General features: G+C 38.2%; 1 protein-coding gene across 1 annotated transcript in view; it reads right to left on the reverse strand.

Moving 5' to 3' along the window:
* myo7ab (myosin VIIAb) overlaps window positions 1–21966 on the reverse strand; it is a 47518-nt gene that overhangs the window by 3286 nt on the left and 22266 nt on the right. Inside the window, exons 16-43 of the mRNA XM_047805466.1 lie at window positions 20351–20457; window positions 18923–19060; window positions 18319–18477; window positions 17283–17375; window positions 17061–17155; window positions 16883–16967; window positions 15676–15894; window positions 14948–15265; window positions 14284–14484; window positions 13744–13920; window positions 11411–11500; window positions 9921–10042; window positions 9285–9411; window positions 9056–9175; window positions 8646–8819; window positions 7430–7657; window positions 7180–7350; window positions 5584–5701; window positions 4993–5119; window positions 4085–4254; window positions 3812–3999; window positions 2143–2267; window positions 1818–1972; window positions 1536–1689; window positions 844–999; window positions 649–754; window positions 187–300; window positions 13–100 (exon numbers count right to left, since the gene is read on the reverse strand). Of these exons, the coding sequence (XP_047661422.1) occupies window positions 13–100; window positions 187–300; window positions 649–754; window positions 844–999; window positions 1536–1689; window positions 1818–1972; window positions 2143–2267; window positions 3812–3999; window positions 4085–4254; window positions 4993–5119; window positions 5584–5701; window positions 7180–7350; window positions 7430–7657; window positions 8646–8819; window positions 9056–9175; window positions 9285–9411; window positions 9921–10042; window positions 11411–11500; window positions 13744–13920; window positions 14284–14484; window positions 14948–15265; window positions 15676–15894; window positions 16883–16967; window positions 17061–17155; window positions 17283–17375; window positions 18319–18477; window positions 18923–19060; window positions 20351–20457 (4125 nt within the window). The remainder of the gene's footprint in view (window positions 1–12; window positions 101–186; window positions 301–648; window positions 755–843; window positions 1000–1535; window positions 1690–1817; window positions 1973–2142; window positions 2268–3811; window positions 4000–4084; window positions 4255–4992; window positions 5120–5583; window positions 5702–7179; window positions 7351–7429; window positions 7658–8645; window positions 8820–9055; window positions 9176–9284; window positions 9412–9920; window positions 10043–11410; window positions 11501–13743; window positions 13921–14283; window positions 14485–14947; window positions 15266–15675; window positions 15895–16882; window positions 16968–17060; window positions 17156–17282; window positions 17376–18318; window positions 18478–18922; window positions 19061–20350; window positions 20458–21966) is intronic.

Consider the following 21966-nt stretch of genomic DNA (forward strand, 5'->3'; position numbering starts at 1 on the left):
AAATATAATTACCCTCTTTAACAGGTCTGGCTTTTTTGATCCAATCAGTGAGATGTCTGACAAAGTCAAAAAAGAAATCTCCATCTGGTACACTGATGACCTGAGAGAACCCAAAAGATGGAGATGGGTTAAAGATCTTTTCCTTTGTGATACATCACAAAATCTTTGTTGACGGGTTGGTTTTACCTTGTCAGAAATCTTGACAAACAGACTGAAGCCCTCAGACGACTTGAGCAACATCCTGCTGGAAATGTTGAGACAGAATTCCTTGGCCTTTGTGCTCGATTCCACTTCAAAAACCTGTAATTAAGATGTAGCTTAGACAACTGTGACAAAAATGGGAAGGTCAATTGTGCATGTGGAAATTCGCTACTTTAGTCTGAAATGATTAGTTACTTTTAATAAAATAGATCATTAAAAATAGTTTTTCTGTATATAATTTAATTCTACCGTATAGGCTATATTCATATTCTAAATAAAAAAAAGGAGGCAAACAAAGTCAGGTATAAAAGCAAGCAAGCACTTTCAATATCCTAGAAAAATAGTTATTTATTTATTTATTTATTTATTTATTTTGCAGTTTAATTTATTTAGTAAAATGACAGTGTAATGTACTGCCAGAAGAATAACCACTAAAAGAACGCTGACCTCATCTGTATCATCAGGGAAGTACACCTTGTGAAAGATCTGTGTGGTTTTGTGCTGAATGGCTTCCACTTCCACCAGGTGAGGAGGGTACTTCCTGGGGCCATTCCTATTATTACATATGGGAACATGCTTATTAGCAAATGGCACACTATGGGTTTGCTGCAGTGTTTTGTAATTCATTTGAGCTTGTCTTACCACAAGGCTTTCTGCAATCTCTGCATGCAGTCTGGGGCCAGCGGGTGATGCTTCCTGGACTGCAGAAACTTCTGCACATGAGGCAGGAGGATGTTGCTGGGAGGAAAAAGTCCAGTGCAAAGCCACAGTAACTCCCAGCCCTTTTCTTCACTGTACCTGCATATATAAAACCCATGGGGTCAGTCTTGTTTTATTCTCAATCAGGTCTTGGTACACAGTTCTTAAAGCAATAGTTAGATAAGATTCAAGCGTGAGTGTATTTTAAAATACTTTTCAAAATCAACCGAGGCATGTGTGGTTTCTGACATTTGCTTCTTTTGTTTTCTTAAGTCTAATGTAGCTACAAGTACTAGATACTTTACTTGATATCTTACCTGTATTCAATCATTCATTTTCTACCGCTTATCCGAACTACCCTGGGTCACAGGGAGCCTGTGCCTATCTCGGGCGTCATCGAGCATCAAGGCAGGATACACCCTGGACGGAGTGCCAACCCATCGCAGGGCATCTTACCTGAATTCTTTCCCATAAATGTACGCCCAAATTTTCAAGCCCAAGCTGCCACCATAACAGTGTTGAGATAAAAAACTACATATACAGACTACATTTGCAAGTGTGTGTTACATCACTTAAGTGATCGTTACCACAAAACTAATTTTACCTAGATGTTTCAAACTGAGGAAATAACTTACATTACATTGTTCTCCGTGAGCTGTTTCATGATCTGACAGAAGATCTCATCCTTTAGTGGTTCAGCCTTCATAGATCCCTCAAAGATCTGATCAGTGAGTTCATTAACTGTGCGTGTTCTTTTAGCTGGGTAGTCACCCATGTACTTCATAATAGGTAGAGGAAAAGGAGTCAAGGAACAATAACAGGTCAAACTCTAAGTATATCTGCTTGGATCAAAACATTCCCCCAACAAGAAATGGAGTACAGTAATAGAAGAAAAAAAATGCGTGTGTGAAGGATATCGATGAAGGCTAGGCAAGCATCCTGTGAGAGCTCCTCATGGTTAAGGACCTTCTTCAGCAGAGGCTGTTTGAGAGGTTCTCGGGTACAGCACCACAGCTTATCTTTCATTCTGCCTTTTGTAATCACCCGACTTAGAGTGCTCTTAGGAGGAGGTCTGCCAGGCACCAGAAAAGATCATACCACAGATAATCAACAGAAAGATGTTATTCTGACTTTATAATGTGTGAAGGAGTGTGCTGAAATGAGCAGGCAAGTACAATCCAGAGGGAAGTGATTATAGATAGAAAAGTGGAAGGTTCCAAAAAAGCGTGGGGATTAATGTACCTGAAATGATCATAGGAAAACTCCTCCAAAGTGTAGGCCTTTACTTTCTCCTCACCATCCATAAGATTCAACTGTGACAGACTTATTGATTCCTTACACTGTTCTGGAGACATGCTTACCAATGTCTGAATTGAAGTGAAAAGAAAAAAATGTCAATTTGTTTATTCATACATTTCACTTCAATAAGTGCTTTATCTAGGAAAAGACAGAATATGTGTGTTTGAACGAGAGGGAGGGAAGTACAGTTAGGTTACAGGGGGCTGAGGTCAAGAAGGTGCAGGAGTTTTAGTATTTGGGGTCAACCATCCAGTGCGATGGGGAGTGTGGAAAAGAGATGAAGAGGCGAGTGTTGGTGGGTTGGAGTGGGTGGAGAGAAATGTCAGGAGTGTTGTGTGGCAGAAGAGTGTGTGCAAGAATCAAAGGAAAGGTGTACAAGACTGTAGTGAGTCTACCTATGCTGTATGGGTTAGAGACTGTAGCAGTGAAGAAAAGACATGTGGCAGAGATGGAGGTAGCTGAAATGAGGATGTTGAGGTTCTCTTTAGGAGTGAGGTGGTGGAATGAACTTCCCCTAGTCACTGGATATCTTTAAATAAAAAAACCCTAATTCTTCATGAAATACTTGAACTAGTTTGTTGTATGTGTATTTAAACAGCGCTTTAGTGCTTTGAACAGTGTTTTAGGCTCATGGTATCTTACATCTGTAACTTAGTGAACCAGACTTAATGTATTCAGTGAGACATAAAAGCGTTTGTACATTGCTCTGGATAAGGGTGTCTGCCAAATGCTATAAATGTAAATGACAAGGATAGACAGGATTAAAAACAACCATTTCAGAGAGACAGCTCAGGTTGGGACAAGGTCAGAGAGGCTAGATTGAGATGGTTTGGACATGTACAGAGGAGAGAGATGGTTATATTGGTAGAAGGATGTTGGAGATGGAGCTGCCAGGTAAGAGGTCAAGAGGAAGAACAAAGAGGAGATATACTGTATGGATGTTCTAAATGAGGATATGAGGGTAACTGGTGTGAGAGTAAAGAATGCCGAGGATAGAGCTAGGTGGAAACAGATGATTCACTGTGGTGACCCTAACATGAAAAGCTGAAAGAAGAAAAAGGAAAAAAGAAGAAGAAGAAGAAGAAGAAGAAGAAGAACCAGAAGAAGAAGAACCAGAAGAAGAAGTGCTTTATCTAGGATAAGTGGAATTTAGAGCATATACTAGGAATACTGGGTGTGAAGAGAGAATACAACTTGGACATGACACCCATTTGTTGCAGGGACCCATGAAAAGATACAATACATTCATACGTTCAAAGTAGACAATCCACCTATCGTTATGTCTCTTGGAGGTGGGAGACTAAAAGAAAACCTGAGGAAACCCACATGGATACAGTGAGAAAATGTGAAACTTCACCGAGAGAGAATGTGAAGCTAGGATCCAACTAAGGAAGCTTGGATTAGTAAGGTGGCAAAGACAAAAAACTGGACAAAAAAAATAAGTGATTTGAGCTGAATTAATAACTATGCTTCAACCACATGGAAAGGAGCAACCACAGAGCAGCACCTTATATACAGATCAAATTACCACCATTTGTACAAAATTCATGTGCGCTGACATGGTCATTTATTATGTAATATAATTACCAGTTGAAAAAAAATGCAGACTCACCACAATATCATAATGTGGTCTAGTAACGGTGGGAAGCACATAGACACTGTCTGCATGGAAGTCTCCTCTCTTCTTGGTCCTGTCATTGACTCCATGGGCCCAGCCCCAGGTCAATACGTGCTCTCCAGTGTGTTCATCCAGCAGGATAAGATCTCCCTTTGAGAATTCCAGGAACGAGTTGTGGCCATCTAATGGAAGCAATATACATTAAAATTCATGGATTAAGGAATACCATTCTTCTCTAAATAACCTATTCTTAGATGTGGTCCATACCATGGTTATGGCTATCCCCACGAGCCACCACAAACTTTGATCTTTTGCGCAGACCATCTAAAAAGGTGTCAACCAGGTTGCAAATGTCCTCAGCATTGTTGGAGGTGAAGGTGTATTCATCTCCTTTAATGGATGCCAGGGAGAAACTCTGGCCCTGGAGCTTTCCTCCTCTGTGGGGAGAACAGAGAGAAAATCTGAATACAACAGTACAATCTGTCATATTCCAGTCTGGACTGTTTTCAGGACACTGTGGTCAAGTCTCGTGTGGTGCTTATAGTTTGTCTGTTTTGGTGTGGTAATGCTATTGGGTGCACGCACTGTCCAGTGATTTAGCAGATAAGCCAACTATATGTATAATCACCATGCACATCAACAATCTCTACTACTTTTTCCAAGCTTTATTTTGCTTCTTAAAGTTTCCATTTTGTGCATCAAACAGCAAATGGGAACAAAGTCAGAACAACGGTACAAGAGGAACATCCAACCAAATGTGCTGTAGAATCGGTCTGAGGTATCATTTACCATTTACAATGATTTTTACCATCTAATATGAAATTTACATAGAATTTAGGAAGCATCAGTTCATCAAATAATGCTTGTTGCACTGTCTATTTTTCACATAGCTGATTATAGCTGAAACTGTGACTCAATATAACTGCATGTCCATAAATACATATGTAATAGTTCCATATAAAAGCTCTTAAACCTCAGAGGATGTGGACGTATAGTATAAAAAGTAAGCCACAATTACTAGAAAATGTAAAAGAAATAAACTTGTGTCAGATATAATTACAAGTGGTTTATCAATGGAACGTATGGTGCTTTATGAACAGTTTTGCCAGTAAACGGTGGTCCAGTTATTTTAACTTTAATATCTTGTTCAGTGTTTCATTTAAATATGACTGGACCTGCTGCTGGATACTCCAGTGATCTCTGGGAAGGAAAGTTCCAGAAGGACTTGCTCCTGTTCATCCACAAAGTAAACTCCAGTCCAGTTCACTGCTACTATTACATCGTTCTTCGGTAGACTTGGTCCTAGAGATTTCCAACATTAACATGAACATATGATCTTTAAAAAAATGTTTAAAGAGCAGTGTCAAGTTACCATGGGTGTTAGTTTCAGACATCTTAACTATGGGACAGGGCTTAAGTTAAACTTGATCTTGTCATATCATCTCTACCCTTTCTTCAGCCACATGTACTGCTTAGTATACAGTAAATGCCAATGTTAGCTGGCTATCTTAGATAACATTATATCTGTAGTAGCCATCTCATTTTACTGTAAGTAGCTGACAGGTCGGTTAGTAAGCTAACTAATGTTATTGTGCATTTAAAAACCAACCTTCAGTAACAAGATAGCTAAACGTAGAATTATTATTTGTATTGTATAATTCATAAAAGCATTGTAGCAAGCTATTAACATTAAGAAATATATTGTGAATGATCAAATTTAATGTAAGCTCCTTTAATATAAAACCGTGACTCAACAATGAAAACACCTGAGAACTTGAAGGCCTCATAGAAGCGTGAGAAAAGCAAAGGCCACTTGAACCGAGCGAAATCCACAACGTCCTCCTTTACTCTCTGTGGGTCAAAGCTCTTCTGTGTGTAGATTCCCTGAAAGCATACAATAGTCAATAACACCAAACTCTTTCTCCGCTGTCACCATCAGTCCTCACGGGATCTTTTAATGTGCATCTAATGAGCATATGCAATAATAAGCTCCTCAGATGATCCATAGTATAGATTTCCTTCACTATTAAAGATTCACGTCCATCACTTTGGCTTATGGGAGGCTGAAGGCTAATTAAACCGGCCACCCTTGAAAGACGGAAAAGGCAATTAATGTTCCAAAGTTATAATCAGTCGATCCTCAGCCTGCTCCTTAAAGTTAGAGAAAATTAGCATTGTTTGTGTTATGATAGTGTTAAAGGAGTAAAAGCAGTATATGTTATCTGTGATAGAATATTCTCAGTTTTTATGTGATTGTATTTGTATACTATTTATTTAGAAATCTATTTAAAAAAATAGTCATTTGTTTTCTTTGCTCATGTGATATGTTGTGTCCAATCAGCATCAGTATGTGATGTTCATTTAGGATCTTCTTCAAGTTCATGTGCTTCTAAATTTCCTGTTGTGCTTTTAGTGGTACATTTGGCAAGACTATTGGACAATACAGTTTCATTTTTGTCCCTAACATACTCCTGTACTGGCAAATGAAAATAAATCATGGTCTTAATCCGATGTTTGGTCAATAAATGAATGTCTATTTGTTTAAGTGATTTGCTGTGTCCAGCAAACGCCCTACTACAAATTAGAGGACTTTATTCTACCTATTTTATTCAGTTTAAATTCTGATTACAACCAATGACAACAGGTATAGAGAGAAGGAGCAGATAATAATGAGAATACAAGCCTCTGGCACACACATAGATTAGAGAATGAGTCATGGACAAATGTTAATGACAGTGGGCAACAGTACAGTTACAGACATAATGGCACCGATGATCACGGTGATACATTTAACTGCAGACATTATTTAACTCCACTGACACCTAGGGTGGAAAAACAGTCTTCCAGTAACATTAAATGACTACTGCCTCTGAAGAAACCTAATGTGAGTTGAACAGCTGAAAGTATTTCTTTCATTTCTAACCATTTAAAATGATTCATGTTAAATAATAATAAATGAGTTGTTAATAAATTGGCTATAAAAGGCGAGTAAAATTCTATGCTAATAAAAATGCAGGGATCTTTAAATGTGATTAAATTTGCAAAATGATAAGACCTTCATGTCCTCCTTCCTGAGGTGCTGTTACAAAACAACTAAATGACATTTGGCTCTTGTTGTCATTTTGATTATTATTGTTATGAGTGAAAACAGGTTTATTGAATAGTGAAGTTTGCTTTGATTTCACACCTTAAAATGATATCACATCTTAATTCTGCGAAAGATAATGAGTAACTAATGAACAGCTCAGAAGTGGAAACTAGTCTGCTTGGAATCATTGTCATTAAACATCTGTACTATAATAATCATGCCCATATCTTCAAACCAGAAGATAAAGCAATCTATAAATCTAATAAATGCTTACCTTTTTGTGAACTGACATTATGACCTGGGCCCACTTTTCCACAGTTTTGGATGCGTTAATCTCTCTGTCTGGTATGTATGAGGGGATGAGGCTCAGCAATCGTTCCTGAATAATCGCCAACCCATACTCTATATAGTACTGCTGAGAAGCCAGCTCAGCCAAGTCCTCCTCCTACAATCACAAAAACTACGTGTATATTAAAAGTCACAATGATTTACCTGCTGTGAGATACTCCAACTACAGCACAAACCCGATCACAGCGGTACTCCCCGAACTTCACTCCACGGATAATCTGCTGGTAGATAAGGTTGGTGGCTATGCTGTCCTCGGCAGGATTATGCCATGGCGTGAAGATCTCTTTCCTAAAGAACAGCCTCCAGGGGGCATTGCGCTCCTGAGCTCCTTGCTCTTTAGCATACTGCTCACACTGTGACACTGCATCCATCACATGGTCCTTCCCGCTGCCGAGAGATGACACCTGAGAAAATAGCACTTGTGATTGCAAGATAATATCAATTATAACAGAAAGAAAACCCTTTGTATGTTTGTGAATACTCGTAGATTCTGACATTTAAAACATGAATCTACACTGATCGTTAGTAACTGTTTGAAATGACACTTCTCTGAAGCGCTCATCTCTGTACTAATTAACCCTTGTATGATGTTCGTACATTTGTTACTCAGCCAGTGTTCGTGGGTCTGTTGGACCCGCTACATTTTTGGGTTTTTAATTCGACACAATCAAAAAATTTTATGTTAAAATACTCATATACAGATGTTTACTTCATCCCATTTACAAGCAATATAAACAGCATATATGGTTAATATTTGCTCTTTATCTTTATTACATCACATTTTTTAATTAAAATGCTACTCGTTTTTTTGCTGTTTTTTAATAAAATGTAATAAAAAAACAAAGAAAATCAAATTTAATCAAGTTATGAGAGGGAAATAATCAACAAATTTACAAGAAAGCAAAGTTTTTCAAAACTATTGATGTTTATGAATATGGATCCCACAGACCCGAACAACGTACAAGGGTTAAAGTCTCACTTGTATAGAACTCTTTAGTATTTTAAGTCCTTATTACTATAAGTTTACTTTAAGTATGTAGCATCTTACTGTATGTCTCTGTTGAATTTTAAGTTATTAACATTTGAATTTTGAACTCAAGTTTATAAGTTTTCACAGTGTAGTATCTTAGGTCTCTGTACTAGTTTAAGTCACTGAAGTATCTCATTATGTAAGTCTATAAAGTATTAAGTACTTTAAGCCTTGTAATATTTTAAATCCTTGTAGTACTTTAAGACTACCATGCTTCATTGAACTCTTCAAATTAATTTGGTGTAGTAACACAGATGTATTGAAGTGCATCAGTTTGTACATAGGCACTAACAACACATGTACCTATTGTTGTATTAGCATTGTTATTATTAAACGACAGCTAAAAGTTGTGAAGAACATGCCTTATCAAACAGAGCAATGTACAGAGAGAAGCCGAAACGGTCCTGCAGGCCGATCTTGTCTGCCAGGGCATTACAGAGCTCTGTGGCAGTAGTGGCCGAGTCTGTCAGCAGTGTCTTAGTGGTGCCATCCATGAAGGTCACTGGCAGCATGATGGGCTTTTTCGATTTGGTGGCCTGAAGTAGGAAAAAAAAAAGACTGAATTAAATCCTAACTCCAATGACGACTTCTTAAGTAACAGCAGTGTTTGCTCAATGGTTATAATTCTGTAGACACCAATGCACCTTTGAGCAAGACTCCTAACCTTAAAAAGCTCAGCGAGATGCTTGGATTGAATTCTGCCTTGTCAGTGTCTGCCAAATGAAGAAAAATGAGTGAGCATAATGGCTGCAGGGGAAAACAGTGACAGCACCTGCAGCTCGAGCCACGAGGGAGGCTGGGTCCGTGTCTTATTCACAGAAGTGCGCTTCAATCTTTCTTCACAGTATGGGGCGTAGCCTGGAGGTCCGGAGATAATGAATGTCCTCAGATACTGTGATAAAGAATGTTAGGGAAGAACAATATTAAATTTGTGACTCAAAAAGTGATTTAATTTCTCTTTTAGATGAATCGATCTAAAAATAAAAGGTGAAGTTTTTTACTTTGAAAAATTTCTCAGATGGTGCGAAGCATCCAACACAGAGAGAGAGCAGGATCCAGCCGCGAGCATGGCTGTTTTTGGATGGGTTCTGGGTCAGCTGCTTACAGATCTGACAGTAGATCTCATCTCTGTTAAAGACATACAATGAAATAATGTAATGTGTTGTTAATGGCTAATAGATTTATTTAAGCTGATTGATTTTTAGTGTATATGTAAAGCACAATGCAACATGAGATCCCTATAAAGCAGCCAGAAAGGCAGCAGCAAGGCAAAAGTCCTTTAGATAACTTGAGATAAACCAGATTAAAAAAAAAACAAAAAAAAACAACATTCTCTTCTGCATGACAGGTGAAGAACAGTAAAGAGTTAAAAGTACTAATTGTGCCTGCAAGGACCTTCAATGTCATGTTATATTATCATGAGTTCCATGACAAGCACAGGACAGTCTTTATGATGACAGCAGCAGTACTTCATAAAAAAGTCTGAGTCTACAGTATTCATTTAAGATGATCCTTTATAGCCAAAAACATTGAATCTTATAGAGAATACAGTTTTGGGAAATATCCTTAGTGGATCCATGTAATCACACGTTTTACATTTAAAAGTCAACCAAAAGGATTAACCTGCCATCACTAACCTTAGGGCAGGGCGTAAAATCCCATTTCCGATGATGAAGTGAAGTTTCTCCAGGTTGGAAGTGGGACGATCCTCCAGCATCCACTGCAGACTGCAATCACCATCAGTCAGGTGTTTGGTCACCTAACCAAAAACATAGATATTGCATGATTGTAATTGTATCTTTTTTTAAAGCTAAGCTAATTAACTCTCTAGGAAATATTACAAGGACAGTATAACTCTCAGTCCCCCCATTACAACAAACACAGCTGATCTGCCAAGAACTGACTGGTATCTAAAATATTATCTAATAATATACCTAACGAGGTAACTATAGACGTCCTGGCAGCTCAGATCAGTCTGGTCATTCTCCTTTAATCTCTCATCAACCATGTATTTTATTTTATTTTATTTTATTGCGCCATTCTGTGTAAAATCTAGAAAATGTTGTATTTAAAAATATCCTAGAAAATCAGCAATTTCCGAAATACTCAAACCAACCCATCCGGTACCCACAACTAAGCCAGTCACAAAGATCACATTTTTTCTGCATTCTGATGTTTAATGTGAATATTAACTGAAGCTCTTGGCTTATAGCTGCATGATATGATGCATTGTGCTGCTGCCACATGACTGACTGTTATATATCTGCACGAATGTGCAAGTGCGCAGATGTTCCTAATGAAGTAGACAACGTGTGTATATTTATTATTATTATTCTTTCTTAGCACCTGCATTACATTTATTTAGCATGAGCATTATTCACAAGAATATTACTCTTAAATCATACATGCTGCAGTGTTGATGTTCTTTGGTACAAATTGTTTGGTAATCCAGATGACGAAAAAATATTCCAACATTCGTGTGTATTTGTTTGTGCTTTTTTAAATAACCGAATGACACCTTTTTTGAGACACTATACTTGTTAGGGATTAGCGCAGATCCGTGATGGATCTGCGCAGACTTATGGCCATGTGCGTTTGTGTTTGTTTATGTCACGTGATTACCCCGTCTTTGTCTGCTCCTCCCGGGCATGACACCTGTTCCCCATTGTGTGTGATTGTCCGTGTCGCTATATATGTGAGCCGCGTTGCAGTAGGCAGCGCAGCTTCATTGATAATATTGTTTGTTCCCTGTGTAGTGTGGTATATGTTTGTCTTCCTAATGTATTAAACCCCTATCATTTGAAGCTATCCTGCGTACGGGTCTGTCTCCGCACCACCTCCGTCCGGGGACCTGACAATACTAAATCAGTGGCTATAAAATTCTTTTATTTTTATTTTTGCTGCCTCTGTGATCCAGAGCAAAGTGAAGATGAGAACTTGAACCTGTATGAACCAGACCTCTATCCTGTATTAAGTGATTGACTACATTCAGCGTATAAAGGAACATTATACGGTAAATTTTTTGGCTGAACAATTTGCTGGATCTCTTCTTGTTATAATGTCAACCTGAAACAGTTCACTGACACTGTTATAAATGTGGTAAACAAACTGTGGACACTGATCTCACCTCCTCAGTGATTTTTGATTTCCTCCTCAGTGTGAGCGACACTAACTTATGCCTGATGCTGTTCTTCTTCTGACTGTCAATAACAGAAGTCTGAAAGAGAAATAACAGGACACAACGTGTATTTAGTGCACGGCATAAACATTCAAGACAGTGTGTTTAGCTACTCTATTGAAACTTACAAATATATACAGTGTACTGTAGGGCCAAACATATTTCACACCCATATGTGGGCCAAAAAACTCACAATTATCTAGTATTGTTTCTCTTGTCTGGAAATAAGGGTCTCAAACCTCTTCCAGGCAAGACTTGTGTACAAAGCAAGCTCCATGAAGACATGGTTTGTCAAGTTCGACATGGAAGTTTCAAGTGTACTGCACAGTGCCCTGACCTCAGCCCCACTGAACACCTTCGGGATGAACTGGAATACTGACTGTCCACCAATCCTCCTTATCCAACACCAATGTTCAAGTTCACCAATGCTCCTGTGGCTAAACAGTCCTTTGGGGTGTACTTTGCACAACAAATTTCAACACCTTACCCAATTGCAGCTCTAACAGAAGTGTATACAGTATATGTTTGCATTGACATGTGTTCACAACCCTATTTTGCACAACTCTATAAATTTGCACAATGTTTTGTGCAATGTTCAGTATGCACACTGGTTGGCGCTATCTTGTTTTTTGTCTTGATGTGTTTTATATTGTCTATCTGTCTCGCACTGTCAGCCCTAGGTTGCACACGGTGCACTTCATGTGGCTAGGACAACTTACTTTCTGTCCTTAGCTCGGTGTTCTATGTAGCACCATGTTCCTGGAGGAATGTTGTTTCATTTCACCATGTAGTGCGTCAGCTGTATATGGTTAAAATGAAAATAGAAACTTCTTGACTTGATTTGAATGGACAAATCCAAAAGCCATGCTCCAACCTTTAGGGGAAAGCATTCCCAGAAGTCAGGAGGATAATAATGAATCACCTCAAAGCTCTCGATCCAGCTCAAAAATTTTCCACTGTAGTTTGCAAACACTGACATTTATGTCTCTTGTCCTGTCTTTGTGTAATCATAACAGCTGTTGCAATGTCTGTTGTCTTTCCAATGAATAATTTGTATCTACTGCTTTGTCGGAACGTGTATTTTTATGTACTCTTTAATGTCGAATCAAACGACAACCAATTCATGTCAGCACAGGCAGTGATTTGTTTCTGATTCTGAGTGTGTCGGGAATCGTAATACTTTATTAAAACAGCTTTATTAAAAGTTGGGTGTTTGGGCCAGACGTTGTATACTTCTACACTGGATAAGATATAAGATAATAAGATGTCCCTCCAGCTCTCAGTGGTTTAAGGATTTGATGTTTTTTCTTAAGTTGGAGAAAATAAAATATACACTGAGGGGTTCAACTGACACCTTTTTTTGCAAGTGGCATCCTGTTATTTCTTATTTTAGGAGACTACGGGTGATACCTGATTAAAGTTCGAATTCGGTCAAAAATTGGACCGTATGCATAACCTTTCTTCCGTTTCTTCAGTTGTTTTAACAGGGGGATGTGGGGTGTTTGTGCGTGCGCATGTGTGTGGGTGTTTGCGCTTTGTTGTTTAAAAAGGGAAAATGGAGAATTTCTGTATACATTCTTGTTTGTTGATTTTTCAATAAAATAAAATAAAAAGTGGGTGTGTGGAATATTAGATGTTATGTAAAGCAGAAAATTCTGTGAAATGTGCTTTTCTAAGAAATTATTCAACAATAAGGTTTTGTTATATTATATATAATGAAGCAGAGTTACTATTTCCTTTAAATTGTCTTCCTCCAATTATTATATACTTTTACAGAATTTTAAAAATATCAAATATCAAAAATAAAGATGAGTCATACTGTTAATCCATATAATGTTACATTTCTGAAGTTATAGATAGTGGTTTTTCTTCTCTTTTTTCAAGCATCTCTTGAAGTTAAGACAAAAAGAGAAGCTTCTTGTGTTTCAGAGATAGTCCTCTGTCCTGGCAGTAAACTTAAAAGAAACAGCTTCAACTCTAACAGACACAAAGAACTGACCGATATAACATTTTATATTCTGATCATTCAACTGTCCTTCAAATCCCACCACTGTCAAGCTGTTATTGTCGGGCCACTGAGCAAGGACCTTAACCTTCAATTGTTCAGCTGTATAAATGAGATAAATGTCATGTCTGCCAAATGCCATAAATATCCTGTGATATAAATGACTTGCACTAATTGGGTGTGCTATTATAATTAAATGGTTCAAATCTATTTAAAAGCAAAATTAACGGCAAAAAAAAATCAGAACTAGGTAAAGTTTCAATGGCCATGTGATCACCTCGTCTGCTCTCTGCAGGGCATGCTGATCCCTCTTGTAGGTCCTCTTGCCCAGAGTCTCGTAGATCTTGGTCATAACTGGGATCTTCTCACTGCCGTCACCGAGGCTGAGTTGATATTTAGGCTCAGGCATGTCACCCATAAACCGCAATATAGTCACCCACACAGCCAGAGCAGCCTGAACAGGCAGAAACATCACATGATTAGCTGAGAGCCCAGCATATTGTGTTAAAGCTTGAGTCTAAGGCACCTTATAGATTTCATTTCTTCCACCATATCACAGGACATTCTGTGATTTTTCAACCAAAGCTTAAGCTTTCACTGATTAAAAATGTCTTAATGTATTTCGATTCCTATCATGGCCATAAATAATCCTGAATATGCAAAACTATCCAGAAATATAGGGTTATGCTAATAATTAACATGGGGTTATTCATGCAACCCAGCGTCGTGTAAAAAAATGTATTTTATAAAAAGTATCAGATCATTTCTAAGTTTGTTATTCTAAGAAAAAATAAAAGTAGAATTTCTCATTTCTCACTAGTTGGTCTCCTTCATCCTCATGGTACAGCAGAGGTTGTTTCAAGGGCCGGCGAACATACGTGTGGGTCGTGTTGCCCTGGAAGTAGGTAGCGGCAAACTTTGCAAACTTGTACTCTGACAAGTCTTCTTGTTCCTCATCAGCACGAGGAAGGGTCTCAATACTGTCCTCTTCAGAGTGTTTGTGGACGTTCTCCAGATCCTATCACACACAAACAAATATAACTTTGACAATTCTTCCTGCATGGATTATATACAAATAAAGCATCTACAGTTTACTGTTCCATGTATGTGTAATACAGTATAGAATCTGATACGGATAGTAAAAACAAATGATCAAGCTCCTTCCTGTAGTATTATGTCAGCAATTCCTATAGCATCATATAAAAGTATTCAGTCCTTATATTACTCTATTCAGTTCACTTTTTTCTCTAATTTCTTTAATCTCTATTATGTGTAATTACAGATCAATTTTACATGCAGCTACAATTGATATATTTAATACGCATACATATATCCTCATTACTCCCTGCCCGGGAATCGAACCCAGGCTACAGCAATGAGAGCACAAAATCCTGCTGCTGGACTACCAGAAGATTATTCACTTATATGATATATCTGATAATAAAGAGGACACTGAATAGGACAGGTGAGTTAAACTCCACCTCAAATCCTGCAGGTGCTTCAACCTCCATGTTCAGGAGCGAGTTGGAGCTGGTCAAAAAGCCGAACATTTTATCCACCATGTCAGAATCGCTGACAGGTTCCTGCTTTTCTCTTTCCATCTGCTCAAGCAGCTCCTTCTTTCGACGAGTCTCTTCACGCTCAGCCTGCCTCCTTTCCTCCTGCTCACGGTGCAACTCAGCCAAGCGCTCCTGGTGCTTCCTGTCAGCCTCGGCTCGAGCCCTGCGCGTCGTCATCTGCTTACTCAGCTCCTCCTCTTCGACCAGACGCTGCCTCTCGGCTTCCAGCCTGTTTAGCCTCTGCACAAACATGGGTACACATGGACAAATGTACTGAGTGCTGGATGACAGGAATAAACTAAGCTAGAGACTGTAAGGACTGAAACATGGCAACATGGCAAAAAAAGGGGGTGATGTGACAGTAAAATGGGGTGATGTGACACAGCTCACAGTATTTTCTTATAGCAGTGCATTCTGAAGTACCTACAGTAGTCATATACTTCAGTAAATACCATTGTACCTATTTTATTTATTAAAGACCCGTATGTCATGCTCTTTATATGTTAATAATTATCTATAAGTATCCAACAATTAGCTAAATATTATTTACATACAACTGACATTTTAAGTTTACTTAAGCATATTTTTAAATAGATTATTCTAATGATCTTGCTCCAGTCCACTTCCAAAAAGCAGCCGTGGTGCTTTACCTCCATTCTGAGTCTCTTGCACAGTCTGCGTGCGATCATACCGCGAGTGTAAGCCTGGATAATCCGGATTGCATTTACACGTCTCCAGAACGTTTGCCTCACTAGGAAGCCTCGACATTGACCCTGTAGCAGAATGATGCATTTCCTGACCTCTCTGTACATCAAAGAATATTTCCGGGACCTCCAGACGGCTTGCAGCCTCAAGAAACCTGCACACATCTGACGGAGAAAAAGATTCATATTAAGGGAATAAATTTATTGAAGATGAAGGGGAAGAAAACTCAAGTGGATGGAAGTCAGCACAGTTTGGTGATTTCTCTGCTCACAGATACATGATTGAGCTTAACTACAGGTTTGTTTAGGGTGAAAAATCCTTTACTATATGTTGGGAGTTTTTGGTGTACCACAGATGCTTACGTTGTACCATAACTTGTAAATCTAGACTGATTTATGTAAAATTATTAAAATGTCTGCTACACCTACTAAATCTAGCCTTATGCTACACCGAAACTCATTATTGTACATCTGTAGGTACTGTAGGTAGGTAGAAACAAGTGATGATGAGAGATGAACCTTTATTAATCCCCTGTAGAGGAATTCAGGAAAGTGCAGAAAGGAACACAATTGTGAAAGATATAATGATGGTTTCCAAAGTTATCAGAGCAGTGTGAATGTTATTTGTGTCTACATTTACAGCATTTGGCAGACGCCTTTATCCAGAGCAGTTTACATTTATACAGCCGAACAACTGAGGGTTAAGGGCTTTGCTCAGTGGCCCTGAGTGGCAGCTTGGTGTCCCTGGGATTCAAACTCACAACCTCCCAATCAGTCCAACACCTTAACCATTGAGCCACCATTGTCCACATGTCTATTGACGTATAGCGTTCCATGCCATGTGCACTTACTTAATTGTGGGGTGAAGGTTGAGGGGCTTGTTATGTCATGCTTACATGCAGTATATTTCCTATCAGTATCACTGTTAGGGAACTGGAAAAGCTGCTTAAGTCCACAACTGTTTGTGGATTTTTCTATGAAATCTGTAAGATGTATTTGTTTTGAATGACCATTTTCATAGTTATGATTGAATTTAATAAAAAAACAAACAGGTCACAGGTTTAGTACACAGGATCCCCAGATTGTGCTGGACCTCCACTGTGACAGACAGACAGACAGACATACAGAGACAGACAAGAAAAAAAATCCATACCACTCGATAGTTCTTTCTACAGATATATCCTCTCCACATCTTCTGAATCAATATTACTGATCTCCTAACCTTTAGAAAATTGACCCTGTATGAAAAAAAGAAAAAAAATCACTGGTTACATACATTTTATACACACAGTATCTTCTCATGTTTCCATCCCCAGTTTTAGTCTCATTACCTCTCTCTCCTTCCACGCACTGATTTCTGAATAAAAATGACCTTGTTTGTGATGGCCTTGTCCCTCTCAATCTCCAGCTGCATGTCATGTTGATCCTACAACATAAACACACAATACAAACAATTCTATAATCAGCTTCATGGATTGTCTAGACTTGTGATGTTATTGCAGTTTTTTAAGAGACAAAAACAAATATAAAATAGTTTGTGAAATCACAGAAACCTTAAGAAAGATCTTTGTTTTTCCTATCTGCCAGTCTTCGTTCTGTCCCAGGACCGCAGTTGCTATTTTCCGACAAGTCCCTCGCAGGTCCTCCTATAAATAAGTCAGTGGTTGAGCAAAACACTTGGGGGTGTTTGGTTATAAGAAAATAATAAAAGGATGGGATGGTTTGACACGGCCCAACAAAATGTGATGTTACTGCAAGCACCCTGAAGAGTGTTTTTTATTCTTATTACACCACAGCAATTCTAATCAAAGAATAACATCATATGTGTGTTTGATTCATTTCTAGTTCAAGTTAATGCTGAGTTTCCTGAGACAAATGAGTTCCTATTGTATATTGTATATTGTATTGATGGTCTTCTCTCCCTGACCTCTCTAGCTAAATACCACCATTTGTCTTGTTTAATACTTGACACTGGAGACTCCTTCCATAAATGCTAAATAGATGTCTTCTTAAAGATAATTTCATAATTTCACAAAATTAACATTTATAAAAAAAATAAAAATAAATAAATAACACAGCCTTTAATCTGTTTATGTGGCACATCCATCATACACAATGGGAATTACTAGGATGTTGCTCATTTGCTCCTGTTTTGTTGTTTCTCTCAACAGTGCTTGTTCGTGAGCATCTACAATTTGAAGATGTTATCTTCAAACACAAAAATTCTGTGTAAGGTTTCCCAACAAAGGAAAAAACATCGCAACAAAGCCAACAGCGTCCTGACTCACTTAATAATTCACAGAAACTGTCTAGATGTATAAACAATATTGATTAAAATGTCCAGTGTCAATTTCAGTGCACTGGTAAAAGGGTCATATAAAACAATACTCAACACCTTCTGATCAGTCAGATTTGCAGATTCGGCAGTGTTGAGGTAAATTAGCAGTAAGTCATGTCAGTACATTTCAAAGTCTTGGACGTTATGTCTTAAGTATAAAGTAGTGCAAAGTAAGCTTATAAACAGGTCACAACACATGACCTATATAGCTCGACCCAGCTGCAAGATGATTCACTATGCTGTCCTGTTACCTGTAAATAGGCCGGTTTGACCATCACTATGAAGACCCTGTAACGATCCACAAACTCAGCGAAGGTGTAGCGTATGGGATATCCGGCCCTGCGAATCCGAATGGTCTCCATCATTCCTGAATACCTCAGTTGCCGTACACACAAACCCCTATCAAACAACTTCAGAGGAAATTTTTTTATTAGTAGTAGTAGAAGTATTTATCTCAAGTGCAGTCTGATATGCTTGGTGTTTGAAGAAAGATTGCATGCATTTGAATTAAGAAAATTAATTTTATTGTGTTCTTAAGGATGTGACTTCTGACACTGTGCCACACTTTCTAAATGTGAGCAAAAAGAACATCCAAGAGTTCAAAAATCACCTTTTTCCTCAACAAACTCCAGTGCAGGAGGTATGGCTTAAAGCTTAAAATCAGTGAATCAGATGATATCATTCCAATCCAAATACTGCATGCTCCTAAAGTGGTGGCTACATTTCCTTACTCTTCCTTCTTAGCTACTTTAGTCTTTAATTTCTTTACAAGAAATTAAAGGATGCAAACTTTATTATGAAACATGCCCTGGTCAATTGGGTATTTGTGGAGCAAATTTCCAGGCTTAGACTCACCATCGGTCTTTTGAGCTCATTGGGTTTGATGCAGCGCACGAAGAAGGGCTGGCACGTGCTTAGAGTCCTCATGAGCAGCTCCAGGGAGCGTTTAAACTGACTGCTCAGGGTCGGAGAACGCTTCCGAGTCTCCATACCCTGACCACACACACACACACACACACACACACACACACACACACACACACACACACACACACACACACACACACACACACACACACACTCAGATTAGCACAAGTTTAACAGAAGTGTATGACATTTTTAAAAAGAAACAGAGAGAGAGAGAGAGAGCTCACTATTGCAATTACATACTACAAACACATACACACAATGGTGCACAAAACACAAACACACAAATACCGTATATGCACACACTTTCTAACTAAAAAGTGTACAGGGTTTGTATTCACCTCAATCATTCCTTTCCTCCAAAGCTTCCGTCTTTGTCTTACATAGAGCAACCTTTCATGCTTTTCTCTTCTCATGTTTGACTTTCTGTCCTTTACAGATATTGGACTCATTGAGTTTCTGTCTGTATCTCTCTGTTTTGCAGTAGCATAATAAAGAAAAAGCTCAGATGGGCAGATATATTAAAAAAAAAAAAAAAAGCCAAAACTCAGTTTGGAAGTTTTAATCCCCTCCTCTAGCTCATTCAGTGCCAGGAAATTCTTATACCAACTGAGCTTCTGCAAAAAAAAAAAAAAAGCCACATTGCACTTGAACTCGAACCAGAACCATCTTTGACTTTCTCACTTCCAGTCGATGACTAACATTTCCCTACTGAATGCCAATGGTGGGTTTATTAAATCATGCCCCTACACTACTGCGAGAGCTGCTTTCCACTGAGAAATCAACCACAGGAATGAGTTTTGAGGGAAAAAGACAGCTGAGAGAGCATTGTAGATTAATGACACAGAGATACAGACTGTTAGTGCTGAGGACAGGGAGCATACATGGACACACAACCACCGATTACCTGCTGAGAGGATATGGTGGTCTGCACATAGCCACAGAGAAACTGAGGACAGATAGAATGAGGCATGATATGGAGAGAGAGAGAGAGAGAGAGAGAGAGAGAGAGAGAGAGAGAGAGAGAGAGAGAGAGATGACTGAAGTTAGAAGAGACAGAGTTTCAGCCAAGAGAGATTAGCGTTAGCCAAAAAACATTGCATGATAAACAATAAACACACAAACAAATAAAGCCTGACATCTCTGTGCTGAAAAAGTGTTAGTGTGTGAGACCGGGCAAGTGCCAATACTAAAGAACTAAAGGGGGAAAAGTGTATATTCTGTCTGAAAAGCACAGTCCTTCAGCTATTCGTCAACAGAAACTCAAGCCTGACTTTGCTGTGAGTGATGTGTTCGTGAAGTGAAGTTAATGGAGGCATATAAAATGCAGGATAAAGTGTCAGAAAAGGGCATCACCATGGCGATGTCAGCCTGAAAGATCTGTTTGATGAACTTGTTTTTGGAAGAGTGCACCAGCTGAATGATGTCACTGTGGAGACTGTCTCTGTTCTTCTCCAGAAAACCTGTTGAGATAAGAGCAGACACTTACAGTAAGTGCAAGATAAGTGGATCACACTGTAATTACCACAAATAAACAGCATTTAACCAAGAGAAATTATTTATTTATTTATTTATTTATTTATTTTTACATCCATCTATGAATGAATCATTATACTATATGGTGCTGTTGAATACTCTAATCCGATTGGTCAGAACGTGTTGATTAATATATAGAAAAACAGCTCTGGACATAGCTCCAGAAAATGTCATTTAAATTAATGCTCTTGTTTAAAAAAAATGTTTTTTTATTGCAACAACTTAGAAAGGAACCTGTATGTCAGACACTGTGATTAAAAAAGATATTAATGTAGTGATGTTTCTTTCCTTCAGGGAAGGAGTCTCCAGTGTGAGTGCTTTGTAACAATCAGAGGTAAAGCTGCAACTTTAAATTCAGCAGCAAAGCTAATCTTTTTTTTTTTTTTTGTCTTATTACCTTAAACTAATAAAGAGACTCGAAGGAAAAATGACAGTTCGCAGCTTCTAGGTACAGTAAGTAACATAAGTGAACTTGTTTTTTGGACAATCCATGACATGAACTGTAACTATAAATGGATAAAAAGAACGATGTGTCATTGTCATTGAAATTGCTGTGGTAAAACATGAAACAGGAATAAAACCCTTTGGAATCGTTTATTCATATAACAGTTATTGTTAATGTTATGTTCAATTCGATTCAAGTTTATTTGTATAGCGTTTTAACAATGGACATTGTCATAAGCTGCCTTCCAGAACATAAGAAAAATAGTACAAAATGTTTCATATTATACAAAGATTCATATTGTACAAAAGTTTAAGATTAATATTTGACTTATATTTGAATGTCTTTGTATATATCCTCAGTAAGCAAGTCTGGGCGACTGTGGTGACTGTGGTAACGAAAAACTCCCTTAGATGGAAGAGGAAGAAACCTTGAGAGGAACTAGACTCAAAAAGTGAACCTCATCTTCACTAGAGGATGTGATTATAAATCGTTATAAACACTGGAGAGTGTTATTATGAATAATACACTTTCCATAGTCATATACAGTCTGACAATTTGTTTTAATTTGGAGGTTGTTGTCCTCAAACACCACATGTAGCTGTCGGCTTCTCTTTGAATGTCCGAATCTTCTTGAGACAGAAATTCATGATGTTATGTATCATTAATATATTTTATCACTCATATATGTTAACACTCATATGCTCCCCTGATTATTCAGGCTTTGCTATGCTTTGCTATGCAGCGCTCAAGGTGTGGACCTTGAACTGATTTGATGTCAGTTGTTGAAGTTCAGTCATGGATTTCATGAATAAATTTGCTGTAGTTTAGTCTCGGTAAAATCATCACCTGCAAGCTAGTTAGCATCAGAAGATAAATCAAGTAGTGTTTCAGCATTAGATACTCATATTCTTATTTAATAGAAACCAAACCTCTTAAAATACACCACAACGACCACATTACAACGGTATTAGCTACATTTATTGACAGTTAA

The sequence above is a fragment of the Tachysurus fulvidraco genome, chromosome 21 (genome assembly GCF_022655615.1).
Source record: "Tachysurus fulvidraco isolate hzauxx_2018 chromosome 21, HZAU_PFXX_2.0, whole genome shotgun sequence".
Taxonomy (NCBI): Eukaryota; Metazoa; Chordata; class Actinopteri; order Siluriformes; family Bagridae; genus Tachysurus; species Tachysurus fulvidraco.